This window comes from Chlorocebus sabaeus, chromosome 14, assembly GCF_047675955.1.
Source record: "Chlorocebus sabaeus isolate Y175 chromosome 14, mChlSab1.0.hap1, whole genome shotgun sequence".
Taxonomy (NCBI): Eukaryota; Metazoa; Chordata; class Mammalia; order Primates; family Cercopithecidae; genus Chlorocebus; species Chlorocebus sabaeus.
The window spans coordinates 42,461,205-42,484,113 of record NC_132917.1 but is presented as its reverse complement, the minus strand read 5'-3'; the positions used below and the strand labels follow the sequence as shown (position 1 = coordinate 42,484,113).

Below are 22,909 nucleotides of genomic sequence, written 5' to 3'. Positions count from 1 at the left end.
AATATAAACAAAGTTAATTTTAATGCAACCATATTGGTAGCAATAGGAAAAAAATTACCTGTTGCACATATCTGTCAGTAGTTTTCCACATGTAATAATATTCAATGATGCTAGTCAATGATTTCCAAGGAAGCTGAAAAAAAAAAAAAATCAATATATCATCTATGTTAACATGTAATAAAATGAGATGAAAATAAGCTACTATAGAAAGTACTTTCCTTTAAAAACCACTTTTTTTTTTTTTTTTTTTTGAGACAGACTGTCACTTTGTTGCCCAGGTAGTGCGGTGGCCCAATCTCAGCTCACAGCAACCTCCGCTTCCTGGGTTCAGGCAATTCTGCCTCAGCCTCCCAAGTAGCTGGGATTAGAAAGAAGCACATGCCACCAAGCCCGGCTAATTTTTTGTATTTTTAGTAGAGACAAGGTTTCACCATGTTGGCCAGGCTGGTCTCCAACTCCTAACCTCAGGTGATCTGCCTACCTCGGCCTCCCAAAGTGCTGGGATTACAGGTGCGAGCCATCACACCTGATCCTTAAAAACCACTTCTTTAAAATAATGAAGCAAATATCCATATGGAAGATTCATTCTAGAATATTTGAGAAATTTAAAATTAATCCTTAGGAAACGGTACCCCAAACAAGTCATATTCAGTAAGAGACTCTAACACAATACATTCCATTTCTCATTCCATTTATAAATTTTACTAAAAAATATAAACATCATAACTGATAACATTTTTTTCTCTTTTTATTTAAGAGACAGGGTCACCCAGGCTGCAGTGCAGTGGCATGATCATAGCTCACTGCAGTCTCAACCTCCCAGGGTCTAGTGGTCCTCCTGCCTCAGCCTCCTCGGCTGGGACTATAGGTGTGACACCACGCCTGGATAATTTTTTTTATTTTCTGTAGAGCTGGGGGTCTCCCTATGTTGCCCAGGCTGGTCCCAAACTCCTAGGCTCAAGCAATCCTTCCATCTCAGCCTCCCAAAGTCCTAGGACCACAGATGAGCCACCGTGACCAGCCCTGATAACATTTCATGACTTACTCAGGAAAGTTCTCAAGCTACAGGTGAGGCTTCAGCACTATTTTAGAAACGGTATTTAAATAGCTTTAGCCTGAGTTACTTCAGCTTCCAAAGATGGCAGCTAAGACTGTGTGTCATTTGGTCTCTGCATATCCTTGAAAGAAGCATTGAGGAGGGTAGGAGAGACAGTCTTTCTTTTTTTTTTTTTTTTTTGGCATTTCACTTTGTCGCCCAGGCTGGAGTGCAGGGGCACGATATCAGCTCACTGCAAGCTCTGCCTCCCGGGTTCACGCCATTCTCCTGCCTCAGCCTCCCAAGCAGCTGGGACTACAGGCGCCCGCCAACCCGCCCGGCTAATTTTTTTGTAATTTTTAGTAGAGACGGGGTTTCACCATGTTAGCCAGGATGGTCTCGATCTCCTGACCACGTGATCTGCCTGCCTCGGCCTCCCAAAGTGCTGGGATTACAGGCATGAGTCACTGCGCCCTGCTGAAAGAAGTGATGAGGAGGGCAGGACAGACAGTCTTGAATCGCTGATGCCACCCCCTTCCCATCCCCTGGCAGAGGCCTTGCAGTGCCAGAGTCTGTGCATATGGGGGAAGAACATCACAGTGACTAGGGGACTTTACACTGAACTTAGTGCTGCTCCGTGACAGCAGAGAATAAACCCATGCTGGGGTCAGCCAGTACCTGTGCAAGGAGGGAGAATCTGTACCAGACCTAGCCAGAAGATAATCACCCATCCCATAGGTTGGAACTTGAGTTTCTCAACAAGCCTGGTGACCATGGGCGGAAGTGCTGAGGACCTAGGTAAACTTGGAAGACAGTCCAGGTACACAAGGTCTTCAACTCCTAAACAATTCCTAGGGCTGGGCTGGACTCAGAGCCAGAGGACTTAGGGTGGCACGTGACCTAGGGAGACACCCAGGGTGGCTAAAGGAGTGATTGCACCACCTCTCCCCCAAACCCAGGCAGTACAGCTCAGGGGCAAAAACATCTCCTTCCTTCTGCTTAAGCGATGGAAAGTGAAGAGTAAAGACAACTTTGTCTTGCATCTTGGACACCTGCTCAGCCACAGCAGGATAGGGCCCCAGGCAGAGTTGTGAGGCCTCCATTGCAGGTCCTAGCTCCTAGACATGTTTCTAGACACCATCTGGACAAAACGGAACCTGCTGCCTTAAAGGAAGGACCCAGTCCCTGCAAGATTCATCAGCTGATGATTAAAGAGCCCATGGGCCCCGAGTAACCACCAGCAATGCCCAGGTAGTACACCATGGGCCTTGGGCTCTGAGATGTGCTGACTACAGGTGTGACCCAGCACATTCCCAGCTATAGGTGGCTATGGTGAAAGGCTTCTTCTGTTTAAGAAGATAGACAAGTAAAGGGATGTTGTTGTTTTGCACCTTAAGTACCGCTCAGCCACAGTGGGGTAGAGGAATAAGCAGGCTCTTGGGGTCCCCAGAGAAATGAGGTTCAGGCCTCAGCTCCTGAACCACATTTCTGGACCTGTCTTGGGCCAGAGGGGAGCCCAGTTCCCTGAAGGGTGATCCCAGGCCAGGCAGCATTCCCCACCAGCTGACTGAAATGAAGAGCCCTTGGGCTTTAAGTGTACACTGGAGGTGGCCTGGCAGAACTACCCCCACCCCCAATCGTGGCTGGGTGGTGGTGTCCACAGGGAGGCCCCTCTGCCTGTGGAAAGGGGAAGGAAAAGCAGGACTGATTTTATATTGTGGTTTGAGTCCCAGCTTAGTCACAGTAGAACAGAACATCAGATAAATTTCTAAGGTTTTTGACTCCAATCCCTGGTTCTCAGACAGCATCTCTGGACTCACCGGGGCTTGGAGGAACTCACTGTCCTGAAGGGAAGGACACAAACCTGTCTCACTTTGGCACCTGCTGATAGTAGAGCCCTAGGGCCTTGAGTTAGCATAGGTGGTAGCAAGTGAGCAGTTATGGCAGGCATGACCCAGCACAGTCCCAGTGGTGGTAGCCACAAGAGTGCTTGCATCACCACACCCCAGTTCCAGGCAGCTCAGGGGAGGGAGGGAGGCAGGGGGAGTGGGGGAGGGGAGGGGACTGGGGAGTGGGGGAGGGGGAGAGGGAGAAGGAGAGACACTGTTTCTTTGAGAGAAAGGGAAAAGAACAAGAGTCTGTATGGTAATCCAGAGAATTCTGGATCTAATCCAAGACCACCAAGCGAGTACTTTGCGTCTGCAAAAACCACAGTGATATTGGGCTTGGGGCCCAAGTCCTTTAGAAAGTCTTTTTAAGAAGGATGGACACAAACAAGCCCAGACTGTGAAGACTACAATAAATACCTAACTCTTCAATGCTCAAACACTAACGAACATCTACAAGCATCAAGATCATCCGGGAAAACATGACCTCACCAAACAAACTAAATAAGTCAGGAGGGACCAATGCTGGAAAAACAGAGACATGTGACCTTTCAGATAGAGAATTCAAAATAGCTGGCTGGGCACAGTGGTTCATGCCTGTAATCCCAGCACTTTGGGAGGCCACGGCAGGAGGATCACATAAGGCCAGGAGTTCGAGACCAGCCTGGTCAACGTGGCGAAACCCTGTCTCTACTAAAAATACAAAAAAAATTAGCCAGGCATAGTGATGCATGTCTGTAATCGCAGCTACTTGGGAGGCTGAGGCACGAGAATTGCTTGAACCCGGGAGGCAGAGGTTGCAGTGAGCCAAGATCATGCCATTGCACTCCAGCCTGGGTAACAGAACAGGACTCTCTCTGTCTCCAAACAACAACAACAAAAAAAGAATTCAAGATAGCTGTTTTGAGGAAACTCAAAGAAACTCAAGATAACAGAGAGAAGGAATTCAGAATTATGTCAGACAAATTTAACAAAGAGATTGAAATAAAAAGAATCAAGCAAAAATTCTTGAGTTAAAAATGCAATTAACATGCTGAAAAAATGCATCAGAGTCATTTAATAGTGGAACTGATTAAGCAGAAGAAAGAATTATTGAGCCTGAAGACAGGTTATTTGAAAATACCCACTCAGAGGAGAGAAAAAAGCAAAGAATAAAACCAATGAAGCCCGCCTACAGGATCTAGAAAATAGCCTTGAAAGAGCAAATCTAAGAGTTACTGGCCTTAAAGAAGAGGTAGAGAAAGAGAGGCAAGAAGATTATTCAAAGGGATAGTATCAGAGAACTTCCCAAACCTGGAGAACAATATCAACATCAATATTCAATAAGGTTATAATCAAACTCCCAAAGGTCAAAGACAAGGAAAGAACCTCAAAAGCAACAAGACAGCAAAAACAAGTAACTTATAACGGAGCTCCAATACGTTTGGCAGCAGACTTCTCAATGGAAACCTTACAGGCCAGGAGAGAGTGGCATGACATATTTAAAGTGCTGAAGGAAAAGATCTTTACCCAAGAATAGTATATCCAGTGAAAATATCCTTCAAACATGATGGAGAAATAAAGACTTCCTGACAAACAAAAGCTGAAGGATTTCATCAACACTAGACCTGTCCAATTAGAAATGCTAAAGGGAGTTCTTTAATCAGAAAAAAAACCAGATGTCGGTGAGCAAAAGGAAATCATCTGACGGTACAAAACCCGCTGGTAATAGTAAGTACACAGAAAAACACATCGAGTATTGTAACACTGTAATTGTGGTATGTAAACTACACTTAAGTCTTAAGTAGAAAGCCTGAATGATGAACCAATCAAAAATAATAACTACAACTTTCCAAGACATAGTACAATAAGACACAGAATCAACAAAAAGTTAAAAAGGGGAATGAAGTTAAAATGCAGTTTTCTAACTATTAGGTTTCTCTGTGTGTGTGTGTGTGTGTGTGTGTGTGTGTGTGTGTGTTTTTGAGACGTTCCAAGAGGTGATTATTAATATTGCACACCTGTATCAAAATATTTCATAGGCTGTGGTGTCGTGGCTCATGCCTGTAATCCTAGCACTTTGGGAGGCTGAGGCAGGCAGATCACAAGGTCAGGAGATCGAGCCCATCCTGGCCAACATGGTGAAACCTGGTCTCTACTAAAAATACAAAAATTAGCTGGGACTGGTGGCGGTCGCCTATAATCCCAGCACTTTGGGAGGCCAAGGCGGGTGGGCTGCTCGAAGCCAGGAGTTTAAGACCAGCCTGGCCAACAGTGAAACCCCGTCTCTATTGAAAATAAAAAAATTAGCTGGGCATGGTGGCGCGTGCCTGTAGTCCCAGCTACTCGGGAGGCTGAGGCAGGAGAATCACCTGAACCCGGGAGGTGGAGGTTGCAGTGAGCAGAGATTACACCACTGCACTCCAGCCTGGGTAACAGAGTGAGACTTTGTCTCAAAAAATAAATTAATTAAATTAAATAAAAATACAAAAATTAGCTGGGGCTGGTGGCGTGTGCCTCTAGTCTCAGCTACTCGGGAGTCTGAGGCAGGAGAATCGCTTGAACCCGGGAGTCAGAGGTTGCAGTGAGCCAAGGTTGCGCCACTGCATTCCAGCTTGGCAACAGAGAGAGACTCCGTCTCCAAAAAAAAAAAAAAAAAAATTTAAATTAAAAAATTTCATGTACCCCATAATTATACACACCTACTATGAACCAGCAAAAACTAAAAATAAAAATTTTTAAAAGAAAAGAAAAATGTTTAAAAAGAAAATGGCTAAGAATTATTCAAACTTAACGGAAAACAAAAAAACAGTTCTAGGATGCTCAGAGAATTATAAATAGAATAATTACAAACAAAAACACACTCAGGCACATTGTGGAAGTAAAAATGCTAAATACCAAAAGTAGACAGAAAATTCTGAAGACAAAGAAAAAGAAACATCACATCATAGGAACTTCTCATCAGAAACTAGGTACATCAGATAGAGAGACAGCTTTACAGCACTGAAAAAGAAAAGGAAAAAAGTGAATTACATAAAACGTGAAATATGTTTTGAGGAACAGCAGAGTTTTTCAAGCAAAGCTGAATTCACCATTGTACTGCCATTAAGTGCTTATATTGGAGGAAAGGTTTCAAATAAATGATGTAAGCTTCAATCTTTTTATTTGTTTGTTTAATTGAGATAGGGTAGTGCTATCCTGTTCAGGCTGAAGTGCAGTAGCTATTCACAGGCATGATCACAGCATGCTGCAGCCTCAAAATCCCAGGCTCGAGTGATCCTCTTGCTTCAGCTTCCCAAGGCCCAAGTAGCTGGGACTACAGGGTGTGTTACCACATCTGTAGCCCTAAGCTTCAATCATAAGATACTAGGAAAAGAAAAAGCAATTAAGTCCAAAGCAATATAAAGGAAAGAAGTAATAAAGATACAAGCAGAAATCAATGAAATAGAAAATAGAGCAAAGTCAATCAAACCAAAAGCTGGGTTTTCTTTGTTTGTTTGTTCGTTTTTTGCAAAGTTCAACAACACTGATAAACTCCTAGCCAGACTGATCAGGAAAAAAGATTAAAAAAACACACAAATTATCAGTATCAGGAACGAGACAGTAGATGTAACTACAGATCCATGCTACATGTACAGATCTCATGTACATGCTATAAAAGCATAACATGAGAATACTCTAAACTCCTATTATAAACATGTTTATAATAGTAAACTAGACAACTTAAGATAAAAGGGAGAAATACTTTGGAAGACAAACTACCAAAATCACTCAAGAAGAAAGAGGTAACAATAAAAGACCTGTATCTATTAAAGAAAATGACTTCACAGTTTTAAAACCTTCCAAAAGGAGATGACTTCACTAGTGAACTCAACCAAACATTTAAGGAATAAGTTTACACAAACAGTTCCAGAAAACAGAAAAGAGAATAGTTCCCAACTCATGCTAAGTAGCCATCATTAGCCTGAAATAAAACCAAAAATATTACAATAAAAGGAAATGAAAAGTTCTGTATTAATCATTAACACAGATTCAAAACAACATGCTCCACATAATAAACGTATATTAAGTCTTAGTTTGTCAATTCAAAAAGATAAATTTCAAAAACACAGATGCAAACATGCTTAACACAATACTGGGAAATCAAATTCAGCATTTTATTAAAACAATGTCTCATGACCAAGTGGAACTGACAGCCAGGAACACCGGTTGTTTCCAACAATCATAAGTTAATCTATGTTATTCACCATATCAAAAGAGATAAACATCCTATAATCACAACTGATGCATAAAACACATCTTACAAAATTTGACATCATTCATGATTTTTTTAAAAAAACTCTCAGAAAATAAGAATAGAAAGGAATTTGCTCGTCATTAAAAGACACATACAAAAATAAAACAAATTACAGTTGATCTCACATGTAATAGTGAAAAAATGAATGAATTTCCCCTAAGATCCCCTAACATCAGAAAAGGATGCTGCTCTTACCATTTCTTTTGAACACTGCATTGGAAATACTAGCCAGTGCAATAAGGCAAAAATAAATAAAAATAAAAGGCATACAGATGGGAAATGAAAACAAAAACTGCCCTTTATGTGCAGATAGCATAACTATCTATGTAGAAAGTCTCAAAGAATCTACCCAAAAAAACCGACTATAACTACTGCAAGAGATTCACAAGGCTGCAGAGTACAAGGTGAATATATAAAAGCTGCATATTAGGACAGAATGTTACAAAAAAAAACCTGAATTCAAAATACATAACAAACTCTCAAAATCAACAAACAAAAAAAGCCCTCTTTTAAAATAAGCAGAAGATTTTGAAAACCATTTCACATCAAGGGCATATGATGGGCAATGATACACATGAAAAGATGCTTATCATTAGTCTTTACGGAAAACGTAAATTAAAACCGAAATGAAATGCCACTACAAACCTATTATAATGGCTTTTAAAAAAATGACAATAATGTGTCAGGTGCAGTGGCTCACGCCTGTAATCCCAGCAACTTGGGAGGTCAAGGAAAGAGGATCACTTGAGCCCAGGAGTTGGAGACCAGCCTGGGCAGCATGGTGAGACCGCATCTATATAAAAAAAATAATAATTTAAAAAAAGTTAGCTAGACATGGTAGCACAACATGCCTGTAGTCCCAGTTATGTGCAAGGCTGAGGCCAGGAGGATCACTTGGGCCCAGGAGTCTGAGGCTGCAGTGAGCTATGATCATGCCGCATCTGTTTTAGTGGTCCTGTTTCTCTAACTAAATCCTGACTGATAAGCGAACTGTTTTCCAAAGTGGCTGTATCAATTGCATTCAAACTAGCAAAATATGACAGCACAACCTGGAGCCTACAAGGATGGGAAAAACCCTTGTAAGTAGCGACTGCCTTTGACCCTGATGGTATGCATGTTCTGCAGAAACTAAGGCTTTCTTCATGGTGCTAAATACACAAACACACACCTTGCCCTGGAGTCAGAGATGACAAAGGGGGATTCTAGGGAAGACAGAGCAACTGCAGTCCCAACATTGCTTCATGCCAACCAAGTGGCCCAGCAGATAAATGAGAACACATATGAGCTACAAAAATGGCTGATGCTTCACTTCTGTTCTCCAAATCCTGCACTAGAATTTCTCATGGCCCACCCTAAAGGGTAACATACCGGGAAGGGAATTCTGGAAAACGTGGTTCAGTCTGGCTACACTGATATGTTATAAAGCTAACAAAGGTAATTTCTTATAAAGTTAGACATATAGTTATCATGTAAGACCCAGCAACCCCATGGCTCATATTTCCCAAGAGAAACAAAAACTTACATTCACTAAAACTAGCATACAAAATGTTTACAGCAACTTTATCCATAATCATCAAAAATCAGAAACAATTCAAATGCCCTTCAACAGGTGAATGAATAAACTGATTGTGGTACATTCACACAATGGAATAGGCAATGAAAATGAACTACTGATATATGCAGCAACACTGATGAATACCAGATGCATTATGTTAAGTAAAATAAACCAAATTAAAATGTTACATACTACTAAATGATTCTACTTACGCAGTGTTCAGAAAAAGGCAAAACTATAGGCATGGATCAGTGGTTGCCAGGGTTAGGGCTAGGGTATCGTTGACTATAAAAGGGGAGACTTGACGGAAGAGGTGATGGAACTGTATTGTGTCTTGATTGTGGTGATGAGTTTTGTTTGTTTGTGGAGACAGAGTCTCACTCTATCACCCAGGCTGGAGTGCAGTGGCACGATCTTGGCTCACTGCAACCTCTGCCTCCCAGGTTTAAGCAATTCTCGTGCCTCAGCCTCCCAAGTAGCTGGGACTACAGGCATGTGCCACCAGGCCCGGCTAATTTTTGTATTTTTTTGTAGAGACGGGGTTTTGCCATATTAGCCAGCCTGGTCTCAAACTCCTGGCCTCAAGTGATCTGCCCATCTCAGCCTCCCTAAGTGCTTAGATTACAAGGTGTGAGCCACCATGCCCAGCCCTTTTTTTTTTTTTTTTTGAGATGAAGTTTTGCTCTATCACCCAGGCTGGAGTGCAGTGGCATGATCTCAGCTCACTGCAACCTTCACCTCCTGGGTTCAAGTGATTCTCCTGCCTCAGTCTATCGAGTAGCTGGCATTACAGGCCTGCAGTACCATGCCCAGCTAATTTTTTTGTATTTTTAGTAGAGATGGGGTTTCACCATGTTGGCCAGGCTGGTCTCGAACTCATGACCTCAAGTGATCCAACCACCTCGGCCTCCCAAAGTGTTGGGATTAGAGGTATGAGCCACTGCGCCCAGACTATTATTTTTTTTAAGAGACAGAGTCTCACTATGTTGCCCAGGCTGGTCTTGAGCTCCTGGGCTCAAGCAATCTTCCTGCCTCAGACTCCCAAAGTGCTGAGATTTCAGGTGTGACCCACCACACCCAGCCTGTGGTGATGGTTATGGGAGTATGCATTAATAAAAACTCACAGAACTTTAACTGTAGAAAACTGTAAAGGAGTGAATTTTACTGTGTATAAATTTTGAAATAAGTTAAATTAAGCTTTGGAATAAAGCTATCACTAAACACTAAATATAAAAATAACTATACCCAAATATGTGCCTTCTACACAATTTGTTCTTAAATGTACAAATACACAATAATATATTCATTCACTTGGGAAAACTAAGACACTGGAAGCAGAAAATAATCAATGATCACTTTTGGGTAGTGGGATGAAATCACTTTAAAAAACTCACCATTATGACACAGTTGCTCAGTGCTCAGGTAAAGGTCTAGTATTTAAGCAGAGGAGGCCCAGGAGACTTTTTGTTGCATATACTACCTGACAATTTCTAAAAGGACACTTCTTAAAACTTCATGTCATAAGAAATACTTTTGCCCCAACAACATCATGTACCTGTGATGGCATTATAGGAAATAACATTATTTGCATTTTATTTTCTACTAAGTTTATATATTACTTTTTTAAGTATGGAGAGAAAGAGGGGATGATAAGTTTAAAAACACTACCTACCACAAAAAGCACAAAACCCTTTGAGCAGTTTAACACTCTGACATTCTATCCTGTTTCTTTTACTTGACACAAGTAACCAATTCCAGTCTCCAAAATACAACAAATCTAATATGGACTGGCCCTCCAACAACCACCACCTAGGGGGCAGTCTCCAGGGTTAAAATCCACATTTCCCAGACTCCCTTGCATCTAAGATTCTGGGTATAATTTAGGTTGCACCATAGATGCACTGGCAAGACAGACGGATTTGGTACTAAAGGCACCCTGCTGGTGGGGTTTGAGGGAGAGACAGCACATTGGAGCCACAGGCAGAATGGTAGCTTCCTACTTCCTAATGGTTTCTCATCACAGCAGGGACGGCAGTATCCTTAGCTGGCCCATTCTGAAGTGTGACTGTCAAAGTCACAATCTTGGAGGCCCAGCCTGTCGTGTATTTCTTCATCTTCCCTAGTACTTAATGTTTCAATAAGCTTTCTATTCAAACAAGCTAGGGTAAAACAAAAGAAAAACTAATATATACCATGCTACAAATCTGTAATTTTGTTAGACCATAAAGGCAACAAAAAAATCATCTAACAGTATTATTACTGTTATACTCATTTTCATTGTTAATTTTATCTAATACCGATGCCAGCCTCTATGTTCAAGTATACTGCACTAACCTACGGTTCACAGAGTTATCTTCTAGTCCTGTGTTAAGTGCCTAGGAGTGCTGTAAGTTTCACACCTCAGTGTTTGCCATGCTATCTGCTCTTTTCTCTCTTTACCTATTAGAGACCCAGCGGAAATGCCAGTTAACTCCATCAAGCATCTCCCACTTTGGCACACTGAATCCTTTTTAATATTCCTATATACTTGTTTATGTACTGACAGAAATAATTAATTATATTTTACTTGGGGGTATATTTCAATCTCTTGATTTTAACTATGAATTAATTCCTTGAAGCAAAGACCACATTCAATTTTTGTTGCATGCCTAGTGCCTTTTTGCAGGCCTGGCATGTTACAGGTACTCAGTAAATACCACTAGAACATAGAATAAGGTATTACATTCAGCGCAGGGAAAAGTATTTTCACTTTCGGTGTTTCTCACCTCCTACTCCTTTATCAGATCTGCAGGTTTTATTTATCTTTTTTTATTATTATGCTTTAAGTTCTAGGGTACATGTGCACAACATGCAGGTTTGTTACATATGTATACATGTGCCATGTTGGTGTGCTGCACCCATTAACTTGTCATTTACATTAGGTATATCTCCTAATGCTATCCCTCCCCCCTCCCCACAATAGGTGTGTGATGTTCCCCTTCCTGTGTCCAAGGGATCTCATTGTTCAATTCCCACCTATGAGTGAGAACATGCGGTGTTTGGTTTTCTGTTCTTGAGATAGTTTGCTGAGAATGATGGTTTCCAGCTGCATCCATGTCCCTACAAAGGACAAGAACTCATCCTTTTTTATGGCTGCTTTATCTTTTTTGAATTTTCATTCAGCCTCACAGTGTAGACTTGATTCACTAGGTTTTATTCTTTGCAATTTCTATGTAGCTGTAGCTCTATTATAACTGTTATATTAATAACATTGCACTATTATGTTATTCTGACCATCTGAAGCTAAAAGCCAATGCATTTTAAATTTTCAGCTGCGCATCCTACAAATTTAAATCATGGCATGTAACAAGTTAAGTATGAGGGAAGTTTTGCCAGAAGAACAAATTATCAGTGACACTAACAGTTTTAATTGCCATGTCTGGGATTTAATTTATCAACCCATATTGGTAAGTAATAACTTGGGTCAAACAATTCAGTAAAGATGCAGCAACATAAAAGGCAGGCTACTGACTCACATCAAAAATGTAATAGTCTATAAAGATTCTATTTTTGTAATTTAAAATAAAGGATGACTTCATAGAAAGCTATTTATGAAAATCTCAAGTGGACATTTCACCATTTCAAAGAAACCGTAAGTTTAATTAAAGACAGTAAGTCCATAAACACAAAGACAAAACACAGTACATACTATAGTAGACAAGATGACCTGGTATTTACCCCACTGCATGGGGTAAATAAGTGATGAATGTGCTAATTGTGGTAATCATTTCACAATGTATATGTATATCAAATCATCATACTGTATACCTTGAAAATAAGTATTTTCTACTTGTCAATTATACCTCAGTAAAGCTGAGGGAAAAAAAATTTTAATAATAAAAAATATACATAGGATACTCAGGGGTCCCCAATCCCTGGGTCACGAACTGGTTAGGAACTGGGCTGCACAGCAGGAGGTGAGTGGAAAAGCCAGCGAAGCTTCGTCTGTATTTATAGCCACTCCCCATTACTCCTATTGGCCCCTGAGCTCTGCCCCGTCAGATCAGCAGCGGCATTAGATTCTCATAGGAGCGCAAACCCTATTGTGAACTGTGCATGCGAGGGATCCAGGTAGTGTACTTCTTATGAGAATCTAATACCTGATGATCTGTCTCCCATCTCCCCCAGATGGGACTGTCTAGTTGCAGGAAAACAAGCTCAGAGGTCTCACTGATTCTCCATTATGGTGAGTCATATAATTATTTCATTATATATGACAATGTAATAATAATAGAAATGTGCACTTGCACAATAAACGTAATGCACCTGAATCATCCTGAAAGCTCCCTCCACTCCCAGTCCATGGAAAAACCGTCTTCCACAAAACTGGTCCTTGGTGCGAAAAATGTTGGGGATCATTGCTCTGTATCATTAAGAATCAAAGATCAAAAGCCCATAAAACAAATTCTCCTACTGTGCTTCAGAGGTCATTTCATTAAGGGTCCGCATCAAATTCAGGCTCAACAATTAGTAAGACAACTAGAAAAATACAGAAAGCTTAAAGCAGAACAACTAGTCTAAAAGCAGATATCAGATTATTTAGTGCAAATGGTGAGAAGAGCTGACCATATTTTAACTCAGAACTCAGAGAGAGGTAAATAGGATAAATTAATATTGCCAAGGTTTACACCAAGAACACAGGACTTGCTGAGAGTGTGGGGGTTTTTTTTGTTTTGTTTTGTTTTTGAGATGGAGTCTTGCTCTGTCGCCCAGGCTTGCTCTGTAGTGGTGCAATCTCGGCTCACTGAAACCTCCACCTCCCTGGTTCAAGAGATTCTCCTTTCTCAGCCTCTTGAGTAGCTCGGGCTACAGGCGCGCACCACCACGCCCGGTGAATTTTTTATATTTTCAGTAGAGATGGGGTTTCACCATATTGGCCAGGTTGGTCTCGAACTCCTGACCTCGTGATCCACCCACCTCGGCCTCCCAAAGTCCTGGGATTACAGACGTGAGCCACCATACCCAGCCTGATATTGTGGGTCTTAATACAACTAGTCCTCCGAATAATTATCAATTTCTCCCTTTACAAGACTAGCCTTCATTTTACTTTGAGCAGATAAAAGTTACAAACTTGCTAAATGAATACTGTAAGGTTTACCAGATTTCTAAAACAGAATATTCCCATCTCAACATTTTATTTTACTCATAATTTTCTACTTACAAAATCTTGCCGTATGTCATTGAAGTCTTTGCCATATTTTTCCAGTGCCTCTTCAAATAAGCTAGCTTCAGAGGCTGACCATTCCTCCATTTCATCTCTGCATAAAACAGGTCCTCCGAGTGGTACTAAGACACTAATGGCACTGCTCAAATCATAGCTGTGTCTATACAATGTATCCATAGCGTGAAACTAAAGAAACAAAATGAACAGAAAATATCAACCAGAAATGCAAACATGCTACATTATGTAAGAATAGAAACACTAAAATATATGATGTACTTAATTAACGATATACTTATTTTTAACAAACTTTAAACAGATTACTAAATAATTATTTAAGATATCATTTATTGCCTTAGAAAATGCAGACTTGTACCCTTATTTGGGGGAAGGGGAGCACCGGGTCTCCCTCTATTCTCAGGCTAGAGTGCGGCAGTAGCCTCGACCTTCTGGGCTGAGCAACCCTCCTGCCTCAGCCTCCTGAGTAACTAGGACCACAGGCATATGCCACTACGCCTGGTTAGTTTTTTTATTTTATATAGAGACGGGGGTCTCGCTATGTTGCCCAGGCTAGTCTTGAACTCCTGGGCTCAAGTGATCCTCCCACTACAGCCTCCCAAAATGCTAGGATTAAGTCTCTTTTATTTTTATTTATTTACCTTTTTTTTTTTTTTTTTTTTTTGAGATAGGCTCTTGCTCTGTCACCCATGCTGGAGTACAATGGCATGGTCATAGCTCACTGTAACCTTGAAAGTCTAGCCGGTCCACACATGGTGGCTCACACCTGTAATCCCAGCACTTCAAGAAGCCAAGGTGGGAGGATCACTTGAGCCCCCAAGTTTTAAGACCAGTGTGGGCAACATAGTGAGACCCTGTCTCTACAAAAATAAACAATTAGCCAAGCCTGGTTGTGCACGCCTATAGTCCCAACTACTTGGGAGGCTGGGGTGGGAGGATTGCTTGAGCCCAGGAGGTTGAGGCTGCAGTGAGCGTGACTTATGCCACTGCACTCCAGCCTGGACAACAGAGTGACAGCCTACCTCAAAAAATAAAAATTAATAAAAATATCAAAGTCACTTCAGCTCTTGTGCAAGGTATACAGCACAGCCATCCTTGACCAGGGAAACATATACAGATTATGTATCAGAGAGTGAGAAAAAAATATTCTCAGGTTGGGTTAAGGAATCATGTACTAAGATGGAAAGAAAACAATGGAACACAGTATGATGTTTAAGACAAAATTATAAACATGATGCACAGAAAAAGCAAAACAAAACAAAGTTACATATTCATGTTAATATGGTAACTTGGTTGAGGTTGTAGAAGACAAAGAATAGATGGCCAGACTTGCTTGGAACAGCAAGGCCACTGTGGGTTTCTTATATATTTCAAGGGAGAGTGATTTGAAGCACGATTTGAAAGGAGAAAAGATAGAAGACACAATCGCTATGACGTTGAACTCCTGGGCTCAAGGTTACTTTTGCAAAAGTAACTTAGGTCTAGCTTACTCAAAAAGCATTTTCTGGCCAGACACAGTGGCTCACGCCTATAATCCCAACACTTTGGGAGGCCAAGGTGGGCAGAACGCTGGCACCCAGGACTTCAAGACCAGCCTGGGCAGCACAGTGAAACCCCATCACCAAAAAAAAAGAGAAAAAAACAGGCATGGTGGCACATTGCCTGTAATCCCAGCTACTCAGGAGTCAGAGATGAGAAAATCACTTGAGCCCAGGAGGGTCAAGGCTGCAATGAGCTGAGATCATGTCACTGCACCCCAGCCTGGGCACCAGAATGATGCCCTATTTTTTAAAAAAGAAGGCATTTTCCTCCAATCAGAACAATAACTAGGTTCTAAAACTTCAAGTTTTGAAAAACCTTTTATTTTCCTACTGGAAAGAGAGTCATTCACAGCATGTACATACATGTACTTGTATGTATAACAGGAAAACTGAAAAACAGCACAATCAGCTCTGCCTATGTTGCAGATTAGCACATAGGTGCTGCAAAGTGATCTAATTCTTGCCCAAATGAGAACTAGTTCTGTTTTTCTCCCCACCTCTCAACCCCACCCAGACTTTCTAACACATGAACTTCAAGTCTTGCACCTTTTACACAATGTATCTCTTGCTATTTATTAAAAATTTCACAAATGGGGATAGCTTCACTTCTATGCAACAATAGAACTCTTAAAAATTTAGCTTTTGCCATAAGTTGTGCATCTCCAAGCCCGCTACCAGTCAAGGTCTCAGTGCCAGCTATGCCACTGCAGCTGTCACTATGGCCCATGAGAACACTGCTAACTCCAAGATCAAGCAGTTCTGGAGGTGCTTAGGGCTCCAGGGTGCTGAATGAAGGTGCTGGTAGCCTTAGAAAAGAACCAGAGAAACCTAATACTGCTTTAGTTTTTTAAAGCATCACTTAGGAGTTGCTACCCTAGAAAATCCAGAAATAGAACTGCTTTCCCTAGAATTGACAGAAATGAAAGATAAATATGAACCACCTCAGGTGAAGTGTGCAGGATAGAATTCTTCTCAGTTGAAAAGACACTAAAAAATGGTTTTGTATAACTTGAATAGTTTGTATACTATATAATCTTTTCTAGATAGATGCTACAGAATTCTTTTAATATGTTACATTCACCTATCACACTTTACTATTATAAACACACTTAGAATCATCTATAAATACTCAATATAAATTGTTTTGAATCTTAAAGCAGAAGAATCCAAAGTGAGAAAAAAAAAAAAAAAACTAAACACATCCATCTAATTCATTACCCTAAAAGATATTCTGTTTATTAGTCTGATGAGGAATTATGGTGCTGTTTGTATTTTTGCCAATGAAGTTTAGCATGGAGGTAAACCTTGGTGTAGCTTAAAAAATGAGCACAGGTACAGCCATTCTTTAAAATGAAGAGGGCACTGTTGTTTATATTTCCTGTGGGCAGCTAGAGAGATCTGTGTGTCACAAGATGCTTCTGCATGGGTTCCCATTAATTTTCTGTTCTTGTTTATATAATGCGGAACAAATAACTCTGCTTTGCCACCATTGTGCCTTAGGTAACTGTGCATGCCAGTCAGAAATCTGACACCACGTTTTCCTTCTAGGCTATCATGCCCTATCCGATCATCTTTCCTTGCTTCGCTCTGTGCTTTAGTGAAGCCTAGTTGCACATTGGCCTTTCTGTGCTGTTTTCAATTCGCTTAATGATAGCAGTTACACCAATTGTAACTTATATAACCTTAAACAGAATCACACTGTTCCCTGCCTTACTTAGTTGCTTAGTTGAGCACAGAACAAAGGCAACATAAAATCTGGGGTTCACGCACAAGTTGGGATGAGAAGGGGAGTGAGCCATAATATCATGGAAAATTATACTTTCTAAGTATAATCGCAGTGATGTTTCTCTCAAAGTATTTTTCTAGCCTTGAATTCATTTTACCTTCATTATTCCTGTGAAGTAGGTAGGGCAAATACAAGGGGAAGCTGGGTGCTGAATTTTTAGGTCAAAGACTGATATTAACACAAAGTATTTGCTAACTGTAGAACCTGGGGCACCACATCAGTTAACTGCTGAGACTCACTTTCCTTGTTTGTTAAATGAAAAAAATATCCGTGCTGCCTACCTCAGAGGCCTGTGACGGTCAAATGAGAATGTATGTGAAAGATCTTTCCTTATTTGTATTTTTTTAAAAATACCTTTTAAGTGATCCCTCATTATCTGGTAGGAGACTGTAGGAGAGCTCAAATATCAACTAATATCTATTAAAGTGAAAACATTATTAGCAAAAGTATGCACTAATATGTATATATATGTAGGTATACACACACACAGTGATGTTATTAACCAAGATAATAATAAGTGTATAGATTATGAATTTGTTCACAGAGTAACAGCAGTATTTAGAACATGTAAACATGTTTAGGTACAGTAAATAAATGCTTTAACAAGGGTTGACATCTCACTTAAAATCAATCATTGGTGCTGGATGCAGTGGCTCATACCTGTAATCCCAGCACTTTGGGAGGTCAATGCAGGCAGATCACCTGAGGTCAGGAGTTTGAGACCAGCCTGGCCAATATGGTGAAACTCCATCTCTACAAAAATTAGCTGGGTGTGGTGGCAGTCACCTGTCATCCCAGCTACTAAGGCCGCCCCTGAGGCAGGGGAATCGCTTGAACCCAGGAGGCAGAAGTAGCAGTGAGCTGAGATCATGCACTCCAGTCTGGGCGACAGAGTGAGACTCCGTCAAAAAGAAAAAAAAAAAATCATTGGATTCCACAAAATAAAACTAGGGATTTCATGATCAATTTCCTAGTTATAATCACAGCAAAGGCCACTGGCCACACGTAGTCTTTTGTTGCAAGTGTCACAACCATGGAACAATTGACTTCCAACTTTCAAGTGAACTTCCTCTCACTCTTCTGCAGCAGAGGTTGGGGGAAAAAAAAAAAGAATTGAACTTGGTTCTTCAGCTTTTGCTCTGCAAATTTCAGAATCAGCTAAATTCTGTAGCTAACCTCACTAGACAGACTGTGCAGTTTAGCTGTAGTATGTACTTTTACACACTTCTACATCAACTCTGAAAATAATGTAGTAGACCCCATTATTCATGTTTTTACTTTCCAAGGTTTCAGTTACCCATAGTCAAGTGCAGTCTGAAAATAGATGAATATAGTACAATAAGATGTTTGTGTGTGTGAAAGAGAGACAGAGAGGGAGCACACTGTATTAGTCTGTTTTCACACTGCTGATCAAGACATACCTGAGACTGGGCAATTTACAAAATAAAGAGGTTTAATGGACTTACAGTTCCACACGGCTGGGGAGGCCTCACAATCGTGGTGGAAGGCAAGGAGGAGCAAGTCACATCTTATGTGGATGGCAGCAGGCAAAAAGCAAGAGGTTGTGCAGGGAAACTCCCATTTTTAAAACCATCAGGACCAAGTACGGTGGCTCACACCTGTAATCTCAGCACTTTGGCAGGCCAAGGTAGGTGGATTGCCTGAGCTCAGGAGTTTGAGACCACCCTGGACAACATGGTGAAGCCCCGTCTCTACTAAAATACAAAAAATTAGCCAGGCATGGTGGCACGTGCCTGTAATCCCAGCTACTCAGGAGGCTGAGGCAGGAGAATCACTTGAACCTGGGAGGCGGAGGTTGCAATGGGTCGAGATTGCGCCACTGCACTCCAGTCTGGGCGACAGAGCAAGACTCCATCTCAAAAAAAATAAAATAGCCAGGCACAGTAGCTCATGCCTGTAATCCCAGCACTTCGGAAGGCCGAGGCAGGCAGATCACGAGGTCAGGAGATCGAGACCATCCTGGCTAACATGGTGAAACCCTGTCTCTACTAAAAATACAAAAAATTAGCCAGGCGTGGTGGTGGGCACCTGTAGTCCCAGCTACTCTGGAGGCTGAGGCAGGAGAATGGCGTGAACTCGGGAGGTGGAGTTTGCAGTGAGCCGAGATCGCACCACTGCACTCCAGTCTGGGTGACAGAGCAAGACTCCGTTTCAAAAAAAAAAAAAGTGACAAAACTGAAAGATTAAAAGATATTTAAAAATGCTAATATTCCTCAAAATGAAAATAATGTATCTTTTTCTTTTGAGACAGGGCCTCACTCTGTTGCTCAGGTTGGAGTGCAGTGGCATGATCTCAGCTCACTGTAACATCTGCCTCCTGGGCTCAGGTGATCCTCCCACCTCAGCCTCCCAAATAGCTGGGACTACAGGTACATGCCACAATGCCCAGCTAATTTTTGTATTTTCAGTAGAGACAGAGTTTTGCCCTGTTGCCTGGGCTGGTCTCTAACTCTTGGGCTCAAGCGATCTGCCTGCCTTGGCCTCCCAAAATGCTGGGATTACAAGCATGAGCCACTGCACCCAGCCAAAAGAAATTTTTATAATTAACAGGGGCCCTGAAACCAGTCACAGAATTAAGTGCATTTTTCTCAGCTGACACTACACCAACCACTCAAATCGTGAATGGATTTTCAGTTTTGTGTTCATGTTAAATGAATGAAATTGCTTTTCTCATGAGTACTTTTTTAAATGATGATGGGCTGTTACCTAATAAGGCTTCAAAGAACCGAAGTAGTATATTAGCCTTCACCAAGTGATTACGACAAAAAGTGATTATATTCGTTGTTTCAAAGATTCTGCTCTTTAGTGTTCAGTTTGTGTTCCTGAACACTGAAGGAACCATTTGCTTTCAGAGGAGGAGCTCCTGTACTGTCTCAAATCAAATGAGAAAGAATACATTAGAATTACTGCTGACCAGTAGCTATGAAACCTCCAAAGCGCACATTTATACCACAGACCAAAGGACAGTACAGTAAAGGTCAGAATGTGTAGAAAGTAAACACTCATCAGGTGTGTACACTCTGGAGTTACTAGGAAATAATTCCTTTGAAACTGATCAACTTCATAAAGGAAACCAGAGGATCATATTATGTGCCAGAAGTCCATACAAACCCCATCTTTCTGATACACAGAGAAGTTTCTTTTGAATGGACTTTATGTAGTCTAATCTTACCCTTAAGAGCTTTACATGAATACAGTTTCTGTAACAGAAGAGACAAAATCCAGTAGAAAAGATGTAGGGTAAATAAAGAAAACAAGCTAAGAAAAGACACAGTCACATAACACAGGACCAAAGACTTGTGGTTATATTATCACTAAGGTAATACAAATTTGAAATGCCAGAGAAGTTTGAAAAAATGAACAACTAATTGATTGTGAGAGAAGGCAGAATAATGATTTCCTAACTGGAGAAGAGCAGAAGGGAAGCTGTTGAGACACTGGTAATGTTCTTTACCATCTAGTGATGGTTATACGAATATATACACAGGTAAAAATGTTTAAGCTGTGTAACAAACTGTAGGGCACTCTATATATGTTACCATATGTACACCTCAATTTAAAATAAGAAAAAGAATTTTGAGGCTGGATGTGGTGGCTCACACCTGTTAATCCCTGCACTTTAGGAGGCCAAGGCAGGTGGATCACGAGGTCAGGAGTTTGAGATCAGCCTGGCCAAGAGAGTGAAAGTCCATCTCTACTAAAAATACAAAAATTAGCCGGGTGTGGTGGCACGCACCTGCAGTCCCAGCTGCTCAGGAGGCTGAGGCAGGAGAATCGCTTGGACTCGGGAGGCGGAGGTTGCAGCGAGCAGAGACCGTGCCATTGCACTCCAGTCTGGGTGACAGAGTGAGACTTTGTCTCCAAAAAAACAGAAAAGAAAAGAAAAGAAATAGTTGGCCAGGTACATTAGCTCAGGCATGTAATCCCAGAGCTTTTGAGAGGCCTTGGGAAGCCAAGGCAGGAGTTCAAGACCAGTCTCAGCATTAATTTTTTAATTTTAAAATTTAATTAATTAAAAAATTTTAATTAGCTGAGCACAGAGTTGAGTGCCTATATTTAAAAAAAAAAAGAAACAGAAAACTAGGCCAGGCACGGTAGCTCACGCCTCTAATCCCAGCACTTTGGGAGGCCAAGGCAGGCAGATCATGAAGAGATCAAGACCATCCTGGCCAACATGGTGAAACCCCGTGTCTACCAAAAATACAAAAATTAGCTGGGTATGAAGGTGCGTGCCTGTAGTCCCAGCTACTCGGGAGGCTGAGGCAGGAGAATTGCCTGAAACCAGGAAGTAGAGGTTGCAGTGAGCTGAGATCGGGTCACTGCACTCCAGCCTGGTGACAGAGCGAGACTCCGTCTCAAACAAACAAACAAACAAAAAACAAGAAGAAGAAAACTAAACTAAAAGTCTTCCCTCCAGATTAAATACTTTGCAAAGATACCATGTTTTCAATAGAGATACCAATACACATTGCACGATCCATTCAAATCTAAATTGTAAAAATCATAAGAAACCCAGCACAAGCTGTTCTCTTTGCCAAAAAGCAGTGAAGGTGTTGTCACATTTCATCTCATTCATAACAGATGGAGATGACAAAAAGCAGTATTTTAGGAGAAAGACTGACAAGGAAATCTTGGCAGTGGAATTCTCATCTTTTGTTAAGCAGAACCACACTATGGGTAGATTGGACTATTGTTCAGCAAATATTCACTCCCTACCCCACACCTCCACAGGAGAGTATTCTTCCATTGCACTGATGTTGGGCTTGGCCATGTGACTTGCTTGGCAAACAGGATGTTAGGATATGTGACATAACTGAGCCTTGACAAGTGTTTGCACATTTGGCCTTGCCCCCTTGTGCTACTGAGGTTTGTCCATGGAGGATGAGAAATACGTGGAGCAGATCTGGACCCAACCTATAGCTTGGCATCTACATCAGAGCCCAGTCTAGTTCAGCAGAATCCCAGACAATCTGCAGATGAGTGTATCAGAAATTAATGCTTGTTGTTATAAGCCACCGAAATTTGGGCAGTGTAATAGATGTGTTTTCCTCTTTGAGAATAAAGAACTTAATTCACCCAGTTGCCAGAAGTGTTGTGAACAAGACAGTCCTCAGCTGCTGATCTTTTTTGGAATTATTTCAATTCAAGAACAATTCATCGTGAAAGTCCACCCACCCTTCTTGGAGCAACCTGCATCCAATAATGCAGGGCTGTAAAGGCCCAGCTTTTCACCCTGATTTGGGATGCCACAAATTAGCTGGAGTCAGCTGAGGCTGAGGTGGACTGTATCCACCTCCTCCCACTAGCCAGTCCTGCCTCCTTCCCTCTTATTCCACAAGTATTGATCCCAACGGTAATCCCTAATAAATTTCCCGCATAAAAACTGCTATTAGAATCTGCTTCCAGAGAACCCAACCTGTAAAATGCAGTATTATGACAACAGCTAACTGATACACATATACTATATTCAATACTAACTACAAATGCTCTGCAACTTACGGCTACGTCCCAACAAACTCATCATAGGTTGAAAATATCATAAATCAAAAATGCATTTAATACCCTGAAAAACCCATTGTAAAAAACAAAA

The 22,909-nt window shown here is 41.2% G+C and overlaps 1 protein-coding gene across 8 annotated transcripts in view; it reads right to left on the bottom strand.

The window, feature by feature from the left end:
* MTA3 (metastasis associated 1 family member 3) overlaps positions 1-22,909 on the bottom strand; it is a 259,198-nt gene that overhangs the window by 58,944 nt on the left and 177,345 nt on the right. For all 8 annotated transcript variants that reach the window (XR_012095274.1, XR_012095271.1, XR_005243315.2 and 5 more), the window contains exons 9-10: positions 13,954-14,142; positions 59-133 (exon numbers count right to left, since the gene is read on the bottom strand). Coding sequence is in view for 3 of the 8 variants with exons in the window: in XM_038006850.2 (XP_037862778.1) it covers positions 59-133; positions 13,954-14,142 (264 nt within the window). In the remaining 5 variants the exon portion in view is untranslated. The remainder of the gene's footprint in view (positions 1-58; positions 134-13,953; positions 14,143-22,909) is intronic.